Here is a 22,827-nt window from a genome sequence, read left to right as displayed (position 1 = left end):
CTATCTGATATGCATCTACATGGACACTGGAAAGGTTTTTGCTTTGGTGTGTGGCAGAGGGATATTATTCCTATAGTTCAATATCCCCTTAGATAAGAAACAAAAGGATTTGAAAGGCATATCTGGAAATTTTTTGTGTTATATGGGTAGTGTACAATCTTTAAAAGGGTGTGACATTGGTAAGGTGGTCATCTATTTGCTCCAATTCAGAAGCCAGTCATACAGTGATGAGATGGCTAAAGAATAGCCAATGTATATCAAGATCCTCATAGAAATGTCAATGTGTAGGCTATGATTGTGCTTAGGCTGTATTGTTTTGTGGCTCGCATATCTACAATTTCTTTTCAAATGTCAAGCCATTCAAGTGTAGCATTCTGTTGTTTCAACTATAACAAATTAAATGCTTCAGTCTTCAGATACTCCTCACTTCTCAGCTTTTCTGAGCACCTCCGGAGAGAATCTTTTGAACTCCTAACTATGAGAGTTCTGGATGTCTCTTTTTTTTTTTCATTTGTTTTCTTGGTTCTGTAAAACCATTCCTCTAGATTCCTAGGCATGTAACAAACCCAATCAATGAATGCAAAACATGTATTCTGCAAATACACCTTTGTTAACTATAACATGGTTTAGTGATGCATTCTCATTTTAATTTGTAGTTCTAAGGTTACATTGTTTGGTGTAAAGTGTAAAGAAACATTAAGGGTGTGTTTGGTACGAAGGAAAATATTTTCTAATTTTTCCATGTTTGGTTGGTCTAAATATTTTGGAAAACATTTTCGTCATGAACTTATTTTCCTCCAAAACTCCTTTTCAACCTTCCCCACCCTATTCCCCATCCTCACCAACCCCTACCAACCAACCCCCACACCCTGCCCACCCCGCCCCACCCCTACCTACCCACTCCACCCCCATCCTAAATAAAAATACTATTAATAGTACTTTCTTTTCATTTCATGTTATAGATATATATTTTTTTCATTTCAACAAATAAGTATTTTTTTTCATGATATAAAAAAAATACTTTTTTCCTTTTGACAAAAAAATATGTTTTTTCATGTAGAAATAGTTTTTTTTTCATTTCAATAAAAAAGTATTTTCTATTCATGATGTAAAAAGAGTATGTATTTTTTTTCATTTCAACTAAATGAGTATTTTCTTTTTATGATGTAGAAAAAGTATTTTCTTTTTATTTTAATAAAATTAGTACTTTATTTTCATGTTGTAGAAAGAATATTTTCTTTTTAGTTATGAAGTACAAATTTCAACGTTATTTTTGCGTAAAAAAGTAAAGCAGCACATTAGTTTTTTTGGATTTGTGTGATTTTTTAGAGACTTGGGGGAGCTGGGGGGGGGGGGGAGGGTTGAGAAGAGTAGTATAAAAAATATTTTCTACTATCTAACCAAACACTAGAAAATTCCGGAAAATATTTTCCACTCCCAACCAAACAAGTTTTTCATGAAAAATATTTTCCTTCATACCAAACACACCCTAAGAGTACGATGAAATGTTAATATATTGGCATTATTAGCGCGGAGTGCTTGGTACCACAATATCCTGCAGGGTCTCTAATACAATCTACACACGGCATGGGCGGAGCTAGGTACAGGCAAGGGATTTTCTAGGGGGTTCAGTTTAATCTCCTTTGGCGGAAACTATACAATGAGACCAGGCTAAAACGATTTTTTGGGTAGATAAAAATTGTTAAATCTCCTTTAACATGAGGAAAGATTTTAGTGTAGTACAAATTAATCTTGGCGTTGATCAACTTCAATTTCAACCAACACACTTCCTGCATGTTCTAAAAAACACAAAATGACATTCATCTTGTTCAAATACTACCATAGACAAAATGTCAATAATCAAGCACGTATAACATTAATCTAAATTCTCGCACAAATGTGTAACGTGAGTTCAATACCAAGTATAAAAAACCAAAGCTGTATTAACTACGCAAAATTTGATGCAAAAAACCGATGATCATATAAATTACACAGAATAGGTTGATAATGCTGCGCTTGCATTGCAGAAATTTACATAAAACCTAAGATTTCCTTGTGTAATCAATCAAACGGCACCATAGAGAGCATATAGATTGTGCTACCCCATGATTCTTTCGACAGAACTAATGGAATTTCATTTTAATTTCTCAGCCGGCGTCCCTACCCACTTTGAGAGCAGACCAAATCAGATTCACATAACCTTAACCAGATTTAGTTGCTTCCTCAATGATGGCTACTAATTCTGTATCCTAGCAGTTCGTACCCAGGCACCAAGATAAAAAGGTAGCCCGGTGCACTAAGCATCCACTATACGTGAGGTCCGAACCACAAGGGTCTTTGTATACAGCGTTACCCTGCATTTCTGCAAGAAGCCGTTTCCACGACTCAATCCCATGATCCCCTGGTCACATGACAACAACTTTACCAGCTACTTTACAAGTGCTTTATAAATGTTATGTACCAATTGCTCTCTTGTTGCTGCATCACTATGGTAGGGCAAACGTTTGCTCGCTATATTATTAGTTCTCTTTAGTGGATGGGAACACCAAAATGAGAACTAGCAACTGGAAATACCCTAGTTTGAGAGAAACTTTCTACAAGTTGAATATGATGTCCAGTTACAAATACATAGATAAATTGTAAAAGATAAAATAGAAAGCTTTAGCATATAATGAAAAACCTCAAAAAGACTACATGGGGCAAGGCCTACCAACACAACATCATTAGCTGCTGCACCATAGCAGCTAAAAATTTGAGACTAACATTCTGATACGTTCAGGAAAAGAAGCTTCCATGCACCAGTTCGTCTTTCTCTCTATCACGCATAATATGTAGCATATGGGCAAATGCAGATTCTGCAGGCAACTTAAAGGCCAGAGACATTCCTGCAAAATGTTTTTGACGGTCAACAAAAAGCACTAGAAGCAATAAGAGAAGAAAAATAGCACATCCCTAACTATATTTTACCTTCTCCTTGCATATCATACATTCTCTAATTTGCTAGCTACAGCTTTCGCTTTTTCTTCGGTCTGGTTCTGTGCACAAAAATATTTAATAAGTATTCAACAACTAAACTAAAGGAAATTACACACCACATTAGCAATAAAGGTAAAATTAGCATGTAACTGTTACTGGAAAGGCCAAAAAGAAACAACAAAAAGTGATCTAATTGTAATATTTGCTTGAGAAAGGAAGTTTTTAAGACAAAACTCAAACACTACAGAAAACAAAAGCATGCCATATCCACTTCCAATTGCAGTATTTGCTTGAGAAAGGAAGTAGATTTTTAGCCCTAATATCTTCAATCTAGTATTTCATGCTCACTTCCCTGCTACCAATCTACCCATTGATTCACCGGTTGAGTATCAAATGTAGAAGGGAAATAGCCTTGAGAGTTGCAGAATCAATATTCTATATGATGCAATAATAGAATGTTTACTTTCTACGCATGATATTTTATTTTTATTTTTGTAAAGTAACCTACTTTCTACAAATGATACAATAATATAACTTACTTTCTCATCTGTGTATTAGACTTTGAGGCATCTAAGTTAAGACATTTCCAGTTTCACCACACCTGGTATGAATTTTACTAAGAGTCATCTTTAAACTTTAGCAATTGCTGGAAAATTGCCAAGCCTGCTTTACGTCTAACAGGGACAAAATAAGTATAAATATTCTTTACATTATCAAAATGCGAGGCCTAATACTAGTGGTCTTTAGAACATTCATTTGGATGTCTAGAATAAATGCCAGAACTGCTCCAATCAATTTTACGTTACATAGTTTTAATTGGCAAGGAGTATATAATGTGAATCTGAATTGTAAATATACTGGCAGTTGCTCAAGTAATATTAAAAGTAGCTGAAAGTTGGAAAATGTCATATCAACGTTTAAATTTAAATTGTTAAATGCATTCGAAAATTTGAAAGCTGTGACGGTATGCTTACTTTTGTAAGAAAATGTATGTCAAACATTTGGTATCTCACAAAAATACAACTATGCTTCAATCTCAAGCTAGTTGGGGTCGGTTGTATTATCCTCAATATCATACATGATTTGTTTGGGTCAATACTCCGTACTTAAGGATTATCTAACATTAAAGGTTTTCTAATTACTCTAGTGGTTATATATCAAATATAGCACGACCTTCTATTATGCACTAGTCTTCTAGTTGGTATCACCTATACAGATTTTCAACTTCCATTGTTTTTTATTTTTTGCTAAATCTGCCTGGATTCCGAGATATTTTAAATCCTTTGAGATAATATTTTTTCATGTGGATTTGGGTCTACCTTTTTAATACCTTCAATCATTATGTTTTCACATCTAAAAGCCGGTGCATCTGGTGGCTTATGTAACACGCTGCCAAACCATCTCAAGCAACATTTTCTTATAATTTGGTGCCCGGACCAACTTTGCACGCACCTCAACTAATTCCACGGGATACCTGCTACCTATTACCAGCATAGGTACTATATAATTTTGTCTTTCAAGGCTTGAACAGATGGGAAGAAATCACCTAGTGATTTCCCTCCCTGGAATTTATGAAACCTCATGGTTTTAACCCACTTCATTGACCACTAGACTACACCCTTAGGGGCTGACCATCTCAAGCAACAATGTCTCATAAATTCTCTATATGATCTACTTGTATCTTCTAATAGTGTGGAGGATGCGATCATTTATAATCTTATCCATTCTTGTATGACCCCACAATTATCTTAAGATTCACATATTTGCAACACTCATATTGTGGATATGTTAGGCAATAAGAGGCCCAACATTCACTTCCATACAACATTGTTGGCCTTACTGTCGCTCTTTAGAATTGTCTTTCACTTTGGTAGGTATCTCCCAAGCACATAACACTCATGTGGCACTCCTCTATTTCAATCATCCTACTTTAATCCTATGCGTGGTATCTTCATCTGGCATTCCATTCTCCTGAAATGTTGAGCCCACATATCTATATTGTATACAATTAGATACGTCAATTCCATCTAATCTCACAACAATTTCACTCCTATCTCGCTGGCTAATCATGCAGCGCACTCTGCTTCTATTTATCTTAAATCTCTCACCTTTTAAAATGCTTCTCCATAGCTCGGGCTTTTTATTGACACCTTCACTAGTTTCATCGATTAACACAATGATCTCCAATAAATGTACCATATACTTGGGGCAGAAGGATTTATATAATTCTATGGAAGAGAGAAACCTGGAGCCAGAGACTACTGTTTTTAACTTCTCAGCTTTTTTTCTCTCTAATCACCCCTAAAACATCCCATACACAAGAAACCGTTCTCCTGTCAGTTGCCCTTGTTAACCATTAGAAAACAGCTAACACAAAACAGCCTTGTTGATGTCCAAGCTCAAAATAAACTCATTCCTGTTGCTGCTTTATCTCACCTCATGATCTATGCAATAAAGCTTCAAACTAATATGCTACAAATTTCCAAAAACTGATGCACAAATGCTTGAGTATATGAGAACAAAGAATTTGGTAGAATTTGCTTCAAGCAGGCTAATGGGACTAAAAATCTGTTTGCAGGTCTTTGACCTCTTGTAATGGATCACTTTTTCCTCACAGTCAAACCATTAACGCAAACTACCTCCATTCCATTTTATGTGGCACACCTTCGTTTTTCAATGTGTACCCAAAAAAATGGCAACTTTCTTTATTTAGGAACTTTTTAACTATAAACATCCCATTTTGCCCTTAACAATGACATGCTCTTATAGCCAAAGAAATGTCATGGCATGTTTAAGACCAAAAGTTCAAAAGCTACGGTTGGTAAATACGAAAAATCTCTCTTAAACTCCGTGCCACTGCTATATAAACTAAAATGGACGCAGTACAACATAAGAGGCATAACTTCTTCAATCTATGCTACATACTCGAACGCCCATGTAGATTCACCCCCCCCCCCCCAAAAAAAAAAAAAAAAAAACCTCTAAACTCCCTAAAGACCATCATCATCATCCCCTCATCGCACACCTCAAAAGAAAAGGATATGAAGATCGAAGAGGCATGGGATCTTAATCATTTGGAATAAATTTCAGGTGCTGGCCTGTACATTTACCCAGAGCACAAGTCATTCTTCATGGAATACCTCAAGCAAATATTTCATTATCTCCCATTTTCTTCTTGAAGAAAGGGGATATAACAGAATGATCAAAGTTTGTGGTCTCCAGATGTTGGAATCCACTGTAACATAGGTCAGCTAGGAGCATGCACAACTGCATGGGAAGGTATCAACCATCTACTTAAACTTTCTACAGCTTTTCAGAAAACTTCTCCTACTAGGAAATAAATTATTTAGCCCAAAGGTATTTTTAGAAAAATTTATCTTTCCCCACCAATAAAACCCTCTTACCAAAAAGGAAAATGAAACCACAATCTAGAGGTTAAACTAAAATACGACTGGCTCTTTAAACGTAATACCAAAACATCAACATATTTACGAATCCAAGAATCACAATTGATTTTCAAGAAATTTACGTAGGGCAGTAACAGAAAGTAGCAGCAAGGACTTCATCCCGAATAAAAAATTTCTACTTGCAGCGAAACACTGCACCACCACATTCTATTGATTAGGACCTTTTTCGTGATGCCTGAGAACAAACTAAAATCTGAAATCATAACCTGAAAATAAATGCTCCTAGAAAGTAAATGACATGGAGCACAGTGTATAAAAAGGCGTCTAACCAAGACTCAGTTTATGTATACACATCCTTGACCCTAATCTTTAAGTCAGTCATTGCAATGATTAACACAATTTTCACCAAGTAGAAACAAAAAAAGAAGTTAAACTTAAAGGTCATAACTGAAAAAAGGATGCATCCCCAGTTAATAGCAAATAGATGTTTTCGAAGGCACAAACTGTGGAATACAAAACTTAACCCTAAAGCTCACTTAACCAGAAAGTGGAAATCAGAAAAATATCACTTCGAAGCCACATAAACATATAACTAGGGACATCATATACACCCAAATCTTACCCCCACCAACACCAAACATTAAAATTTAGCTATAAACCCAAAAAGAAAACAAAATAAATATAAGAAAGAAACTTTAGACTTACAATTCCGTTGCTCTCATAGTAATTATCCAACGCCCACTGATACTTTGACTGATTCAACCCAAACCAGTATGCCACTTGTTCATCCAAACTCGCATGAGCTACAAAAATCCATTTAAAAAGTAGAATTAGTACATATTCACAGAAAATAATTCTTTAAAAAGAAAAGAACAAAAATTGGGTAACACAAAGCGGAAAAAGAATATCTTGCGCTGAAATATTTATGAATAAGCATTCATTTAATCAAGATCTGAAAAAGGAAATCAAAAATCTGGATAACGCAAAAATGCGCTAAAGTTACCATTTTTTCCCCTTTATATTAAAAAGATTATTTTTCCCCATAAAATGAAAGAATCAGATACTTTCTCTTTTAACCAAACAGAGCATTGAAAAGGAGGAGGAAAAAAAAAGGTACCATTTTGAACTTTAGCCACAGCGTTCCAGAAAACCCCAAAAAACGAGTGAGATTTCGTAGAGGGTTTATCATACTGCATTGGGGGAGACCAAACCGGACATGACTTCTCGGCCGGAGCTGGCGGCACCTGAACCGGTTGCGGCTGAACTGGTAGTGGTGACAGCTTCGAGTCTACCGGGTTTTTTGGTGACTCGGCAGAACCGGAATTGGGTGTGGCCGGAGGGGTCATGAAAACTGTGTATGGACCGATCTTACCGATCCTCGGAGGAGGAGTAGATTCAGTGTTAATGGGCATTCTTCTTCCAACTCCCAAAAAGTTTCAAGAAATGGTGGATTTTTGGGAGAATTGTGACTTCTGGGTGTTACAAATAATGGGCGACCTATTGGATTTCAAGTAGTTTTGCGAAGAAATCTGGAGGCTGTGGTGGGTTTATTTAGTTGTTGGTAGTGTGAGAAGACTGTAATGTGGACAGGGAGATAGTAAAAGGAAAGTGAGGGGTTTGGGAGTTTCAACGCAAGGGGGGAGGGGGGTTGCCGGATTCGATGCTCGCGTATCTTTGTCCGATATCCCCTTTTAACTTATACGATTTTTTCGATAAAAGACTAGTAATAGGATTAGGAAGGTAAGGTTTAGCTCGGTTTGTGTTGCCTTGGTCCTATATCTTTAGAAAAATATTCACATGGTTATGAGATTATATGCCCTCGTGAGACTTTGCCGGCAGCTACACCATGAATCCTCTACATGAGGCTGCCATCATAAGGCAATGTGAGGCGCAGATGAGTGATTATATAGCCAAGGCATATGGGTAACAATACCGGTGCTATTATTTCCCTTATTTGTACTTTTTCGAATTGTTGTATTTTTCTTTTCTTTTATTAATGAAAAACTAGCCCTAAGCGCTTGCCTAGCGAATTGCCGAAAATAATAATAATTTAAATACCTACTTTTGGGCAATTATATTCTTATTGATTTATAAAATATATTTGCTCGTTTATGATGGATTTACAAATTTTAGGCAATTCGGGGATGGACGTCTAAATTCATGAAAATGGCGTAAATATTAGCATATAAAAAATAAAAAAACCATGATAAATTCCTTTTTATATCCTTATAATGCCCAAAAAACGAAGAACTGTCATGGCGAACAATAATTATGGTTCATTAGGTCGTTTCTGAAGGGCCCATAAAAATTTAGGTGATTCGGGGCTGGTCATCCGAATTCATGAAGATGTCGGGGACATTAGCATACAAAAAATCAAAAATCGTGTTGAACTCTTATTTTATGGCCCTAAAAAAAATTAAAAAACGAGGAATGATTATGGCAAGGCAACGAGTACGGTTCATTAGATGATTTTTTATGAGCCCGAAAATCATATTGTATACTTATTTTATGATCCTAAAATGGCAAAAAAATAAGGATCGGTCATGGAGCGACAATGACTATGGTCCATTAGCTCGTTTATGATGGTCCCATAAAATTCTATGCGACTTAGGGTTGGTCACCAAATTCATGGTGTGGACTAGCACATGAAAAATAAAAAGTCGTGCTGAATTCCTTTTTATGCCCCTAAAAATGGTTTAAAAAATAAGGAATGGTCATGGCAAGGCAATGACTATGATTCATTAGGTCATTTCTGATGGGTTCACAAAATTTTAGGCGATCCGGGGCCTGTCGCCCAAATTCATGAAGATGGTGTGTACATTAGCACACAAAAAATCGAAAATCATGTTGAACTCCTTTTTTATGGCCCTAAAACATCAAAAAATGAGGAACAGTCATGGAGAGGTAATGAGTATGGTACATTAGGCTGTTTTTGATGGACCCACAAATTTTTAGGTCACGAAAAATCGGAAATTGTGCTTTATTTTATGTCCTTAAAAACGCCAAAAAATAATGAACGATCATGGAGCAGCAATGACTATGGTTTATTAGCTCGTTTATAATGGTCCCACAAACTTTTATGCTATTCAAGGTCGGTTGCTGAATTCATGAAGATGTCGTGGACATTAGCACATGAAAAATCAGAAATCGTGTTGAATTCCACGTTTTATGGCCCTAAAATGCAAAAAATTGAGGAACAGTCATGGCAAGGTAATGACTATGGTTCAATAAGTTATTTTTGATGGGCCCATAATATTTTAGGTAATTTGGGACCGGTCATCCGAATTCTTGAAAATGGCGTGGGCATTATTAGCACATAAAAACTCAAAAATCGTGTTGAATTTCTGTTTTATGGTCCTAAAATGTCAAAAAATGAGGAACAGCCATGGCAAGGTAATGACTATGATTCATTAGGTTGTATTTGATGTTCCGAAAAAATATTTGAAATGAAGCAAATCTCATTAGTGATTAATATCTATATTCGTGATTAATATTTGCGGTACTGCGGATGTATATATCAATTTCAATGTATGAGTTTCAACTTCAAAAAATGAAGCAAATCCCAATCGTGATTAATATCTATATTAAAAAGTGCATAAATAATATTAGGCGATCCGGATCTGGGGGCTCGGGCCCACGACAGATGGCGTGAGCTATAGAAATCGTGGAAAATTTCAGTTTTATTGCCGTAAAATGTCAAAAAATGTAATTTGGTCATGGCGGGCGGTGACTATGGTTCCTTAGGTCATATTTGATATCATGAAAAAATATTAGGCGATCCTGGTCCGGGATCCCAGGCCCACGACGGAAGGTATGGGCTATAGCACACGAAAATATGGGAATCGAGCGAAATTCTAATTTTATTGCCTAAAAATGTAATTTGGTCATGGCGGAGCGGTGACTATGGTTCCTTAGTTCGTATTTGATGTCCTAAAAAAAACATTAGGCGATCCAGGTACGGGGACCCCAGCCCACGGCGGAAGGCGTGGGCTATAGCACACGCAAATATGGAAAGCTGGCAGAATTCCAGTTTTATGGTCGTAAAACACCAAAAAATATAATTTGGTCATAGCGGGGCGATGACTATGGTTCCTTAGGCCACATTTTATGTCCCAAAAAATATTAGGTGATCCGGGTCCGGGGAACTGGGCCCACGACGGATGGTGTGAGTTATAGCACATGAAATTATGGGAATCGAGTGGAATTCCAGTTTTATGGCCGTAAAATGGCCAAAAATGTAATTTGGTCATGGTGCGGCGGTGACTATGGTTCCTTAGGTCATTTTTTGTTGTCCTAAAAAAATATTAGGCGATCCTGGTCCGGGGGCCCATGCCCACAGCGGAAGGCGTAGGCTATAACACACGAAAATATGAAAAATAAAGCGGAATTCAAGTTTTATTGCCTTAAAACGCCAAAAAATGTAATTTGATAGTGGCAGGGAGGTGACTATGGTTTCTTAGGTAGTATTTGATGTCCCAAAAAAATATTAGGCGATCTGGGTCTGGGGAACTTGGCCCACGGAGGAAAGCGTGGGCTATAACACACGAAAATATAGGAATCAAGCGGAATTCAAGTTTTATGGTCGTAAAACGCCAAAAAATATAATTTGGTCATGTTAGGGCGGTGTGTATGGTTCCTTAGGCCATCTTTAATGACCCAAAAAATATAAGGTAATCCAGCTCTGGGGGACCGGGCCCACGGCGGAAAGCGTGGGCTATATCACACGAAAATATGGGAATCGAGCAAAATTCCAGTTTTATTACCGTAAGATGCCAAAATTGTAATTTGGTCATGGAGAGGCGCTGACTATGGTTCCTTGGGTCGTAATTGATGTCTTGAAAAATATTAGGCGATCCGGGTCCGGGGAATCGATCCCACAGCGGAAAGCGTGGGCAATATAGCACACAAATACTCATAAAATGCTAAAAATATAATTTGATCATGGAAGAGCAGTGATTATGGTTCCTTAGGTTGTATTTGATGTTCCGAAAAAATATTAGGCGATCAGGGTCCCAGGCCCACGGTGGAAGGCGTGGGCTATAACATATGAAAATATGGGAATCGGGCGGAATTCTAGTTTTATGTCAATTTTATGTCTATAAAATGCCAAAAAACATAATTTGGTCATGGCAGGGCGGTGACTATAGTTCCTTAGGTTGTATTCGATGTCCCGAGAAAATATTAGCCGATCCTAGTCCGCGGCCGCGGGCCCACGGCGTAAGGCATGGGCTATAGCACACGAAAATATGAGAATAAAACGGAATTCCAATTTTATTGCTGTAAAACGCCAAAATATGTAATTTGGTCGTGGCGGGGCGATGACTATGGTTCCTTAGGTCGTATTTGATGATCCGAAAAAATATTAGATGATCCGGGTCTGGGGGCCTGGGCCCACAGTGGAAGGCATGGGCTATAGCACATGAAAATATAGGAATCGAGCGGAATTCTAGTTTTATGGCCATAAAACTCCAAAAAATGTATTTTGTGTCTTGAAAAACTATTAGGAGATCGTGGTTGTGACGACCTGGCCAGTCGTCCCATGAATTACCGCTCTGTTTCCCCCATTTCTGCTTCTTTATGCTTCGTTATTCGTGTTTTATGTGAGCGAGTTGGATTCGTGTTTTATTCGTGTCTTTCAAGAAGGTTTACGTTGGAAAAGTCAACCGGATGTTGACTTATGTGTTAGAGGGCTCGGATGTGAGTTTCGATGGTTCGGTTAGCTTCGGGAGGTGATTTGTGACTTAGGAGTGTGATCGAAAGTGGTTTTGGAGGTCCGGTGTAGAATTAGGCTTGAATTGGCGAAGTTAGTATTTTGGCGATTTCCAATTGGTTGGCGAGATTTTTATCCGAGGGTTAGAATGGAATTCCGAGAGTTGTTGTAGCTTCGTTATGTCATTTGGGATGTGTGTGTGCAAAATTTTAGGTCATTCGGATGTGATTTGGTTGGGTTTTTGATCGAAAGCGTATTTCGGAAGTTTTTAGAAAACTTAGGCTTGAATTCGATGTGAATTGATGGATTTGGCGTTGTTTGAGGTGTTTTGATGATTGAAACAGGTTTGAATGAGGTATGGGTTGTGTTGGTGCTTTTGGTTGAGGTCCCGGGGGCCTCGGGGTGATTTCGGATGGCTAACGGGAAGTTTTGGAACTTGAAGGATGGCAGATTTTCTGTTGCTTCTGGTATTTTCGCACCTCCAGTTTAGGGACCGCAAGTGCGTTATCGCAGATGCGTGATTTGGGTCGCAGAAGCGGAAAGGCTGGGGAATGCCTGGAACCGCAGATGCGGAAGGGGTACCGCACCTGCGGAGCTGCAGAAATGGAGAGTGGATCGCAGATGTGTTGTTGGTCCGTTAAGTGAAGTTCTGAAGATGCGGATAAATAACGGCAGAAGCGGCTATTGGACCGCAGATGCAGTTATGTCTGGGCACTGGGTTTATTAAACATTTCATCCGCGATTTTGAGCCATTTTTTCCACCATAGCTAAGTATTTTGAGAGCTCTTTGAGGGAGATTGAAGAGGGATTCGAGGAGAAGTGATTGGAGGTAAGATTTATGAGCATAAAACCTGATTCTATTGTGAAATTAACCTAGAAATTCATGGAAATTTAGCTAAAATGGAAGAACTAGGGCTTGGGATTTTGAACTTTTGAATTGGGATTTGAAGGACCATTTGTGGTCGGAATTGAGAACTTTTGGTATGTATGAACTCGTGGGATGATAAGGAATCTAAAGATGTAAAATTTTTTGAGTTTCGAGAAGTGGTCCCGGGGCTCGGGTTTTGCTAATTTCGGGTTTTTTGATATTTTTCGATTGTTTTCGCTTGGGCTTTGTTCCCTTAGCATATTGTGACGTATTCATTCTGATTTTGGATAGATTCGACGTGCGTGGAGACCGATTCGAGGGGCAAAGGTGTCGCGAGCTAGAGTGGTAGCCGGTTCGAGGCGAGTAATGATTGTAAATGATGTCCTGAGGGTTTGAAACCCCGGATTACACATCGTAGTGCTGTATTGAGGTGAGACACGCATTGGGTAATGAGCGTGGGGTCTTTTACTACTGGGGATTGTGAATTGGTCCGTCTCGATCGATGATTTTACCGCGTATTTGACTGAAACTTATTTGTTATCATCATGATTTGGGCTGGTTGCCATATTTGGGCTTCGTGCCATATATTTGAATCCTTCGGGGATTTTTATCACTGTTTCCTCACTATTTTGACTTATTATTTGAACTCAGTCCTATTGGCTTCTACTATTTTACGAACTCAGCTAGTTTTACTCAGATTTGAAACTTAAATGATATTTCTAAATGATGTTTTGGGCTGAGAACTACCGTTTTACTAATGCCCGAGGGGCTTGTAATGGTTTTCGGACTAAGTGAGGCCGAGGGCCATATGTGAGGATATGCTGAGTGATATGAGGCTGAGGGCCTGAGATACTTTATATGCCACGAGGTGGCTTGAGTGATGTGAGGCCGAGTGCCGAGAGATGATGCCACGAGGTGGCTTGATATAGTGCTTAGGCCGTAAGGGGCCCCTCCGGCTGCACACCCATAGTGAGCGCGGGTACCCATCATGATCTGAGAGTGAGCTCGAGGGGCTAATACTGTATTGAGAGTGACCCCGAGGGACTGATATTGTACTGAGAGTGAGCACGAGAGGCTGGTAATGTACTGAGAGTGAGCCCGAGGGGCTGATACTATTCTGAGCGATTGTTACTGTGCTCGAGGGGCGGATTTCTACTTGTTATTTACCTGCTAAATTACCTGTTTTACTTGGTTTAAATGAATTTCATTTGACTTCTTCATGGATTTACTACTTTAAGTGATTTTACTGCTTGATATAGAATTGCTTTGTGCCTTTACGTGTTTTCGTGCTTTCAACCATTATTTATATTTATTACTTACTGAGTCGAAGTACTCATATTACTCCCTGCACCTTGTGTGCAGATTCAGGCATCGCAGAGTCCGCTCCTGAGTGTTGATCCTCCCAGTCCAGGCAGTGTTTTTCGGAGACTACGAGGTAGCTGTTGGCGTCCGCAGCCCCCGTGCCTCCCTTATCTTACTATTTTCATGTTCTTGAACTTCTGTAACGGATTTCATATCAGTAGACTTGTATCCGGATTTCTTAGTTGCTCATGACTTGTGACGCCCCGGTTTGGGCTGTGTCGGGATGGTTTCTACTGTTGTTATCGTTAATTCTGCAAATTATGGTTATTATATCATGTTCTAGAACTATTTATGGTATTTAACTGTTTAAATGAGGTGTTCTTCTTTGGTCTGACTGGCCTTGTCTTTACGAGAGGCGCCATCACGATCGGGTTCGTGGTTAGGGTCGTGACAAGTTGGTATCAGAGCCTAGGTTAAATTGGTCTCGCGAGTCATGAGCCGGTTTAGTAGAGTCTCACGGATCGGTACGGAGACATCTGTATTTATCCTCGAGAGGCTGCAGAACCTTTAGGAAAACTTCATATTCTTGAAATTCTTGTCGTGCGACTTTGTTGATCCGAACACTAAAAATTTCTATCATTCTATTCTCTCGCAGATGGCGAGGACTCGTGCTACTGGATGAGGTGGACGACCACCAGTGCCACCCACTGATTCCACCAGAGGTCGTGGACGCAGTTGTGGCCGTGGAAGAGGCAGAGCAGCAAGGGCAGCACCTGTTGATCCACTAGCTGCCCTAGCTCTGGATCAGGCTCCAACTATGGATGCTCCAACAGCACCCGTTCAGGCACCAGCTGTGCCCATTATGATTCCGGGTCTTCAAGAGGCCTTGGCACAGATCTTATCAGTTTTTACTGGCCTGGCTCAGGCAGTTTCATCCACTACAGCAGCAGCTACTTCACAGGCCGGGGGAGGCAATCAGACCCCCACTGCTCGTACCCCTAAGTAGGTAGTGCAGGGACTTCAGACACTAGGGGAACCTCTAGCTCAGCCGGTTGCACCAGCTCAGGAGTTTGTTGTGCCAGTTATGCCGGATTATGAGCAGCACCATCTTGAGAGGTTTGGTAGACTCCAGCATTCGTCATTCAGTGGTGCTGAGGGCGAGGATGCTTAGGGTTTCTAGATAAGTGTCAGCGGATGCTCCGTATAGTAGGGATTCTCGAGTCTAGTAGTGTGACATTTACCACCTTTAAATTTTCTAGGGTTACCTTCACTTGGTGGGAGGCGTATGAGAGGCGTAGGCTGGTTGGTGCAGCGCCCTTTACTTAGCTGGAGTTCTCCACCCTCTTCTTGGAGAAATATGTACCACAGTCTCGCAGAGAGGAGCTGTGTAGGCAGTTTGAATGGCTGAAGCAGGGGGATATGACTATGTCACAGTATGAGGCAAGATATTCTGAGTTGGCTCGTCATACCGTCTGGATGGTTCCAACAGATCGTGAGAGGATTAGGATATTTGTTGATGGCCTTAACTATCACCTCCGTATTCTTATGACCAAAGAGAGGGTGTTAGGTGCTACGTTCGAGGAGGTGGTTGATATCGTTCGCGAGATTGAGACGGTTGGCCGTCAGGATCGAGAGGAGAGGGAGGCCAAGAGGCCTGAAGGATCAGGCAGTTACAGTGGAGCTCTGTCGAAGGGCCAGTCCCAGCATGGTAGAGGTCGTTCTTTCAGGCCTGCTCAGTCGGCCCGTCTAGAGTATCGCGGGGCTTTTTTAGGTCATGGTTATCACGGGTCTCAGCAGGGCCAGCCTTCACCCAGTTGCCTCCCAGCTCAGAGTTCATCTCGTGCTCCATCAGCTCAGGGTTCTTCTATGCCAAGTGCATCGGCTAGTCACTCCGGTGCGAGGGGTTCCCTTTAGTCCCCTTCTCCAGCACCTGGGAATTGTTTTGAGTGTGGAGAGTTTGGGTATGTGTGGAGGCAGTGTTCTCATCGAGTCGCTAGTTCGTCCCAGCAGAGCGGTCAGCCCTCAACTTCTGCTCCAGTTACTTCACCACCTGCCCAGCCAGCTAGGGGTGGAGGTCAGGCAGCCAGGGGTCGCCCCAGAGGGGGAGGTCGATCAGGGGGCGGTCAGGCCCATTTTTATGCGCTCCTAGGCAGATCCAATGCCATTGCTTCAGATGCTGTCATTACTGGTATTGTTTCAGTCTGCCACATAGATGCCTCTGTATTATTTGATCCCGGTTCCACATTTTCTTATGTGTCATCATACTTTGCTCGCTATTTGGTTAATGCCCGTGAGTTTCTTGTTTTACCTGTTCATGTATCTACCCCGGTGGGCGATACTATTATTGTAGACCGTGTGTACTAGTCATGTGTGGTGACTATTGGGGGTCTGGAGACCCGAGTGGATCTATTGCTATTGAGCATGGTGTATTTTAATGTCAGTTTGGGTATGGATTGGTTATCTCCATGTCGTGCTATTCTAGACTATCATGCTAAGACAATCACTTTGGATATGCCAGGTATGCTGCAGATCGAGTGGCGTGGTGTGACTGATTATGTTCCTAGTAGAGTGATCTCTTTCTTGAAGGCCCAACATATGGTTGGGAAGGGTTGCTTGTCATATCTAGCATTTGTGAGAGATGTCGGAGCTGAGACTCCCAGTATTGATTTGGTCCCAATTGTGAGGGATTTTCCCGATGTGTTTCCTACAGACTTGTCGGGCATGCCACCGGATAGGAATATTGATTTTGGTATTGACCTGGTTCCGGGCACTCAGCCAATTTCTATTCCGCCGTATCTTATGGCACCAGCGGAGTTGAAGGAATTGAAATACCAACTTCAAGAACTCCTAGATAAGGGGTTCATTCGGCCTAGTGTGTCATCTTGGGGTGCGCCTGTTCTGTTTGTGAAGAAGAAGGATGGCACAATGAGAATATGCATTGATTATAGGCAATTGAACAAGGTAACAATTAATAACAAGTATCCTTTGCCTCACATTGATGATTTATTTGACCAGCTTCAGGGAGTGAGTGTGTTCTCCAAGATTGATCTTCGTTCAGGCTATCACCAATTGAAGATCAGGGATTCATATATTTTGAAAACTGCTTTCAGGACCAGATATGGTCATTATGAGTTCCTTGTGATGTCTTTCGGGCTAACCAATCCCCAGCAACGTTCATGCATTTGATGAATAACGTGTTCCGACCTTATCTTGATTCGTTTGTTATAGTCTTCATTGATGGTATTATGGTGTACTCTCATAGCCAGAAGAAGCACGCGGAGCATTTGAGAGTTGTGTTGCAAAAATTGAGGGAGGAGAAGCTTTATGCAAAATTCTCCAAGTGTGAGTTTTGGCTCAGTTCAGTGGCTTTCTTGGGGCACGTGGTGTCCAGCGAGGGTATTCAGGTTGATCCAAACAATATTGAGGCGGTTCAGAGTTGGCCTAGACCGTCCTCAGCTATAGAGATTCGTAGCTTTCTTGGGTTGGCAGGCTATTATCGCCGGTTTGTTCAGGGATTCTCATATATCGCATCGCCCTTGACCAAGTTGACCCAGAAGGGTGTTCCATTTGCGTGGTCGGATGAGTGTGAGGAGAGCTTTCAGAAGCTCAAGACAGCCTTGACCACATCTCCAGTATTGGTTTTACCATTAGCTTCAGGTTCATATATCGTGTATTGTGATGCTTCGAGAGTTGGTATTGGTTGTATATTGATGTAGGAGGGTAGAGTTATTGCTTATGCTTCTCGTCAGTTGAAGCCCCATGAGAAAAACTACCATGTTCATGACTTGGAGTTGGCTGCCATAGTTCATGCATTGAAGATTTGGAGGCATTACTTGTATGGCGTATCTTGTGAGGTATTCACTGATCACCGCAGTCTTCAGCATTTGTTTAAGCAAAAGGATCTTAATTTGAGGCAGTGAAGATGGTTAGAGTTGCTTAAGGATTATGATATTACCATATTGTATCACCCGAGGAAGGCCAATGTGGTGGCCGATGCTTTGAACCGAAAGGCAGTGAGTATGGGGAGTTTGGCATATATTCCAGTTGGGGAGAGACCCCTTGCAGTTGATGTTCAGACCTTGGCCAATCGGTTTGTGAGATTAGATATTTCGGAGCCCAGCCGGGTGTTGGTTTGCGTGGTTTCTCGGTCTTCCTTATTTGATCGTATCAGAGAGCGCCAGTATGATGATACGCATTTGCTTGTCCTTAAGGACAGAGTGTAGCATGATAATGCTAGAGACGTGACCATTGGTGATGATGGTGTGTTGAGGATGCAGGGCCGGATTTGTATGCCCAATGTGGATGGGCTTGGGGAGTTGATTTTGGTGGAGTCCCATAGATCACGGTATTCTATTCATCCGGGTGCCGCAAAGATGTACCAGGATTTGAGGCAGCACTATTGGTGGAGAAGAATGAAGAAAGATATTGTGGGATTTGTAGCTCGGTGTCTCAATTGTCAATGGGTGAAATATGAGCATCAGAGACCAGGTGGCTTGCTTCAGCAGATAGTTATTCCCGAGTGGAAGTGGGAGAGGATTACTATGGACTTCGTTGTTGGACTTCTACGGACTTTGAAGATGTTCGATGCTTTTTGGGTTATTGTGGATCGGCTGACCAAGTTCGCGCACTTTATTCTTGTGTACTACTTATTCTTCAAAGCGGTTAGCAGAGATATATATCCGGGAGATTGTTCGGTTGCATGGTATTCCGATTTCCATCATCTCAGATAGAGGTACTCAGTTTACTTCCCAGTTTTGGAAGTCTGTTCAGCGAGAGTTGGGTACTCAGGTGGAGTTGAGCACAACTTTTCATCCTCAGACGGACAGGCAGTCCGAGCGTACTATCCAGATATTGGAGGACATGTTACGTGCTTGTGTTATTGATTTCGAAGGTCTATGGGATAAGTTTCTACCTCTTGTAGAGTTTGCTCACAACAACAGTTATCAATCGAGTATTCAGATGGCTCCATATGAGGTATTGTATGGGAGGCGGTGTGGATCTCCAGTTGGTTGGTTTGAGCCCGGCGAGGCTAGGCTATTGGGGAAAAATTTGGTTTAGGATGCTTTAGAGAAGGTGAAGGTGATTCAGGAGAGGCTTCGTGCAACGCAGTCATGAAAGAAGAGTTATGCGGACCGGAAGGTTCGAGATGTGTCCTACATGGTTGGCGAGAAGGTTCTACTGAAGGTTTCACCCATGAAGGGTGTTATGAGATTTGGGAAAAAAGGGAAATTGAGTCCTCGGTTCATTGGGCCTTTTGAGGTGCTTCGGAGGATTGGGGAAGTGGCTTATGAGCTTGCTTTGAAACCCAACTTGTTGAGTGTGCATCCGGTATTTCATGTTTTTATGCTCCGGAAGTATATTGGGGATCCATCTCATGTTTTGGACTTCAACACGGTTTAGTTGGATGATGATTTGACCTTTGATGTGGAACCAGTAGCTATATTGGCACGTCAGGTTCGAAAGTTGAGGTCAAAGGATATAGCTTCAATGAAAGTACAGTGGAAAGGTCGGCCCGTGGAGGAGGCTACCTAAGAGACCTAGCGAGATATGCGGAGCAGATATCCTCACCTATTCGAGGCTTCAGGTATGTTTCTTGACTTATTCGAGGATGAACGTTTGTTTAAGTTGGGGAGGATGTGATGACCCAGCTAGTCATCCCATGAACTACCGCTTCGTTTCCCCCATTTCTGCTTCTTTATGCTTCGTTATTCGTGTTCTATGTGATCGAGTTGGGTAGTTTGCGTTCGGAGTGGATTTGGTAAGAAATGAGACACTTAGTCTCTTTTAAAAAGGTTTAAGTTGAAAAAGTCAACTGGATGTTGATTTATGTGTTAAAGGGCTCGGATGTGAGTTCCGATGGTTCGTCAAGCTTCGGGAGGTGATTTGTGACTTAGGAGTGTGATCGGAAGTGGTTTTGGAGGTCCGATGTAGAATTAGGCTTGAATTGGCGAAGTTAGTATTTTGGCGATTTCCGGTTGGTTGGCGAGATTTTGATCCAAGGGTCAGAATGAAATTCCGAGAGTTTTTGTAGCTTCGTTATGTCATTTGAGATGTGTGTGCAAAATTTCAGGTCATTCGGACGTGGTTTGGTTGGGTTTTTGATCGAAAGCGTATTTCGGAAGTTTTTAGAAAACTTAGGCTTGAATTCGATGTGAATTGATGGTTTTGGCATTGTTTGAGGTGTTTTGATGATTGGAACAAGTTTGAATGAGGTATTGGGTTGTGTTGGTGCTTTTGGTTGAGGTCCCGAGGGTCTCGGGGTGATTTCGGATGGTTAACAGGAAGTTTTGGAACTTGAAGGATAGCAGATTTTCTGCTGCTTCTGGTATTTTCGCACCTGCGGTTTAGGGACCGCAGGTGCGGTATCGCAGATGCGTGATTTGGGTCGCAGAAGCGGAAAGGCTGGGGAATGCCTGGAACCGCAGATGCGGAAGTGGTACCGCACCTGCGGAGCTGCAGAAGTGGCGAGTGGACCACATATGCGGTGTTGGTCCGTTAAGTGAAGTTCTGCAGATGCGGATAAATGACCACAGAAGCGGTACCGCAGAAGCGGCTATTGGACCGCAGATGCGGTTATGTCTGGCACTGGGTTTATTAAACATTTCATCCGCGATTTTGAGCCATTGTTTCCACCATAGCTGAGTATTTTGAGAGCTCTTTGAGGGAGATTGAAGAGGGATTCGATGAGAAGTGATTGGAGGTAAGATTTATGACATAAAACGTGATTCTATTGTGAAATTAACCTATACATTCATGGAAATTTAGCTAAAAATGGAAGAACTAGGGCTTGGGATTTTGAACTTTTGAATTGGGATTTGAAGGACCATTTGAGGTCGGAATTGAGAACTTTTGGTATGTATAAACTCGTGGGATGATAAGGAATCTAATGATGTGAAAATTTCTGAGTTTCGAGAAGCAGGCCCGGGGCTCGGGTTTTGCTAATTTCGGGATTTTTGATATTTTTCGATTGTTTTCGCTTATCATTTTGTGACGTATTCGTTCTGATTTTAGATAGATTCGACGCGCATGAAGGCTAATTCGATGGGAAAAGGCGTCGTGAGCTAGAGTAGTAGCTGGTTCGAGGTGAGTAATGATTGTAAATGATGTCTTGAGGGTTTGAAGCCCTAGATTGCACATTATAGTGTTGTATTGAGGTGATACACGCACTGGGTGATGAGCGTGGGGTCTTTTACTACTGGGGATTGTGACTTGGTCCATCGCGATCGATGATTTTACCGCGTATTTGACTGAAACTTATTTGTTATTATCATGATTTGGGCTGGTTGCCATATTTGGGCTTCGTGCCAACTATTTGAATCCTTCGGGGATTTTTATCATTGTTTCCTCACTGTTTTGACTTATTATTTGAACTCAGTCCTGTTGGCTTCTACTATTTTATGAACTCAGCCACTTTTACTAAGATTTGAAACTTAAATGATATTTCTAAATGAGGTTTTGGGAGAACTACCGTTTTACTAATGCCGGAGGGGCTTGTAATGGTTTTCGGACTGAGTGAGGCCGAGGGCCATATATGAAGATATATTGAGTGATATGAGGCCGAGGGCCTGAGATACTTTATATGCCACGGGGTGGCTTGAGTGATGTGAGGCCGAGTGCCGAGAGATGATGCCACGAGGTGGCTTGATATAGTGCTTGGGCCGTAAGGGGCCCCTCCGGAGTCTGCACACCCACAGTGAGCGCGGGTACCCATCATGATCTAAGAGCGAGCCCGAGGGGCTGATACTGTATTAAGAGTGAGCCCGAGGGACTTATATTGTACTGAGAGTGAGCCCGAGGGGCTGGTACTGTACTGAGAGTGAGCCCGAGGGGCTAATACTGTTCTGAGCGATTGTTACTGTGCCCGAGGGGCGGATTTCTACTTGTTATTTACCTGCTAAATTACTTGTTTTACTTGGTTTAAAGGAATTTCATTTGACTTCTTCATGGATTTACTGCTTTAAGTGATTTTACTACTTGATATAGAATTGCTTTGTGCCTTTACGTGTTTGCTTGCTTTCAGCCATTATTTATATTTATTACTTACTGAGTCAGAGTACTCACATTACTCCCTGCACCGTATATGCAAATTCAGGCGTCACAAAGTCCACTCTTGAGTGCTAATCCTCCCAGTCCATGCAGTGTTTTCGGAGACTACGAGGTAGCTGTTGGCGTCCGCAGCCCCCGTGCCTCCCTTATCTTACTATTTTCATGTTCTTGAACTTCTGTAACGGATTTCGTATCTAGTAGACTGGTATCCGTAACTATTAGTTGCTCATGACTTGTGACACCCCAGTTTGGATTGTGTCGGGATGGTTTCTACTGTTGTTATGGTTATTTCCGCAAATTATGGTTATTATATCATGTTCTAGAACTATTTATAGTATTTAACTGTTTAAATGAGGTGTTCTGCTTTGGTCTGGCTGGCCTTGTCTTCACGAGAGGCGCCATCACGATCGGGTTCAGGGTTAGGGTCATGACAGTGGTTGGGGGCCCGGACCCACGGCGGAAGGCGTTGGATATAGCACACGAAAATATGGAAATTGAGCGGAATTACAGTTTTATTG

At 41.2% G+C, this 22,827-nt stretch overlaps 1 protein-coding gene across 1 annotated transcript; it reads right to left on the bottom strand.

The window, feature by feature from the left end:
• Positions 1 to 2,582: 2,582 nt before the first annotated feature.
• Positions 2,583 to 8,081, bottom strand: LOC107784368 (uncharacterized). The gene is made up of 4 exons (XM_016605498.2): positions 7,501 to 8,081; positions 7,089 to 7,186; positions 2,968 to 3,035; positions 2,583 to 2,885 (listed from the first exon to the last, which is right to left on the bottom strand). Exons 1-3 carry the CDS (start codon positions 7,793 to 7,795, stop codon positions 2,982 to 2,984), a joined length of 447 nt encoding a protein of 148 aa, XP_016460984.1. The 5' UTR covers positions 7,796 to 8,081; the 3' UTR covers positions 2,583 to 2,885; positions 2,968 to 2,981.
• Positions 8,082 to 22,827: the final 14,746 nt, after the last annotated feature.

Source organism: Nicotiana tabacum, unplaced genomic scaffold (assembly GCF_000715075.1).
Source record: "Nicotiana tabacum cultivar K326 unplaced genomic scaffold, ASM71507v2 Un00007, whole genome shotgun sequence".
Lineage (NCBI taxonomy): Eukaryota > Viridiplantae > Streptophyta > Magnoliopsida > Solanales > Solanaceae > Nicotiana > Nicotiana tabacum.
Note: the sequence above shows the minus strand (reverse complement) of the source record. Positions and strands in the feature narration are given on the sequence as shown.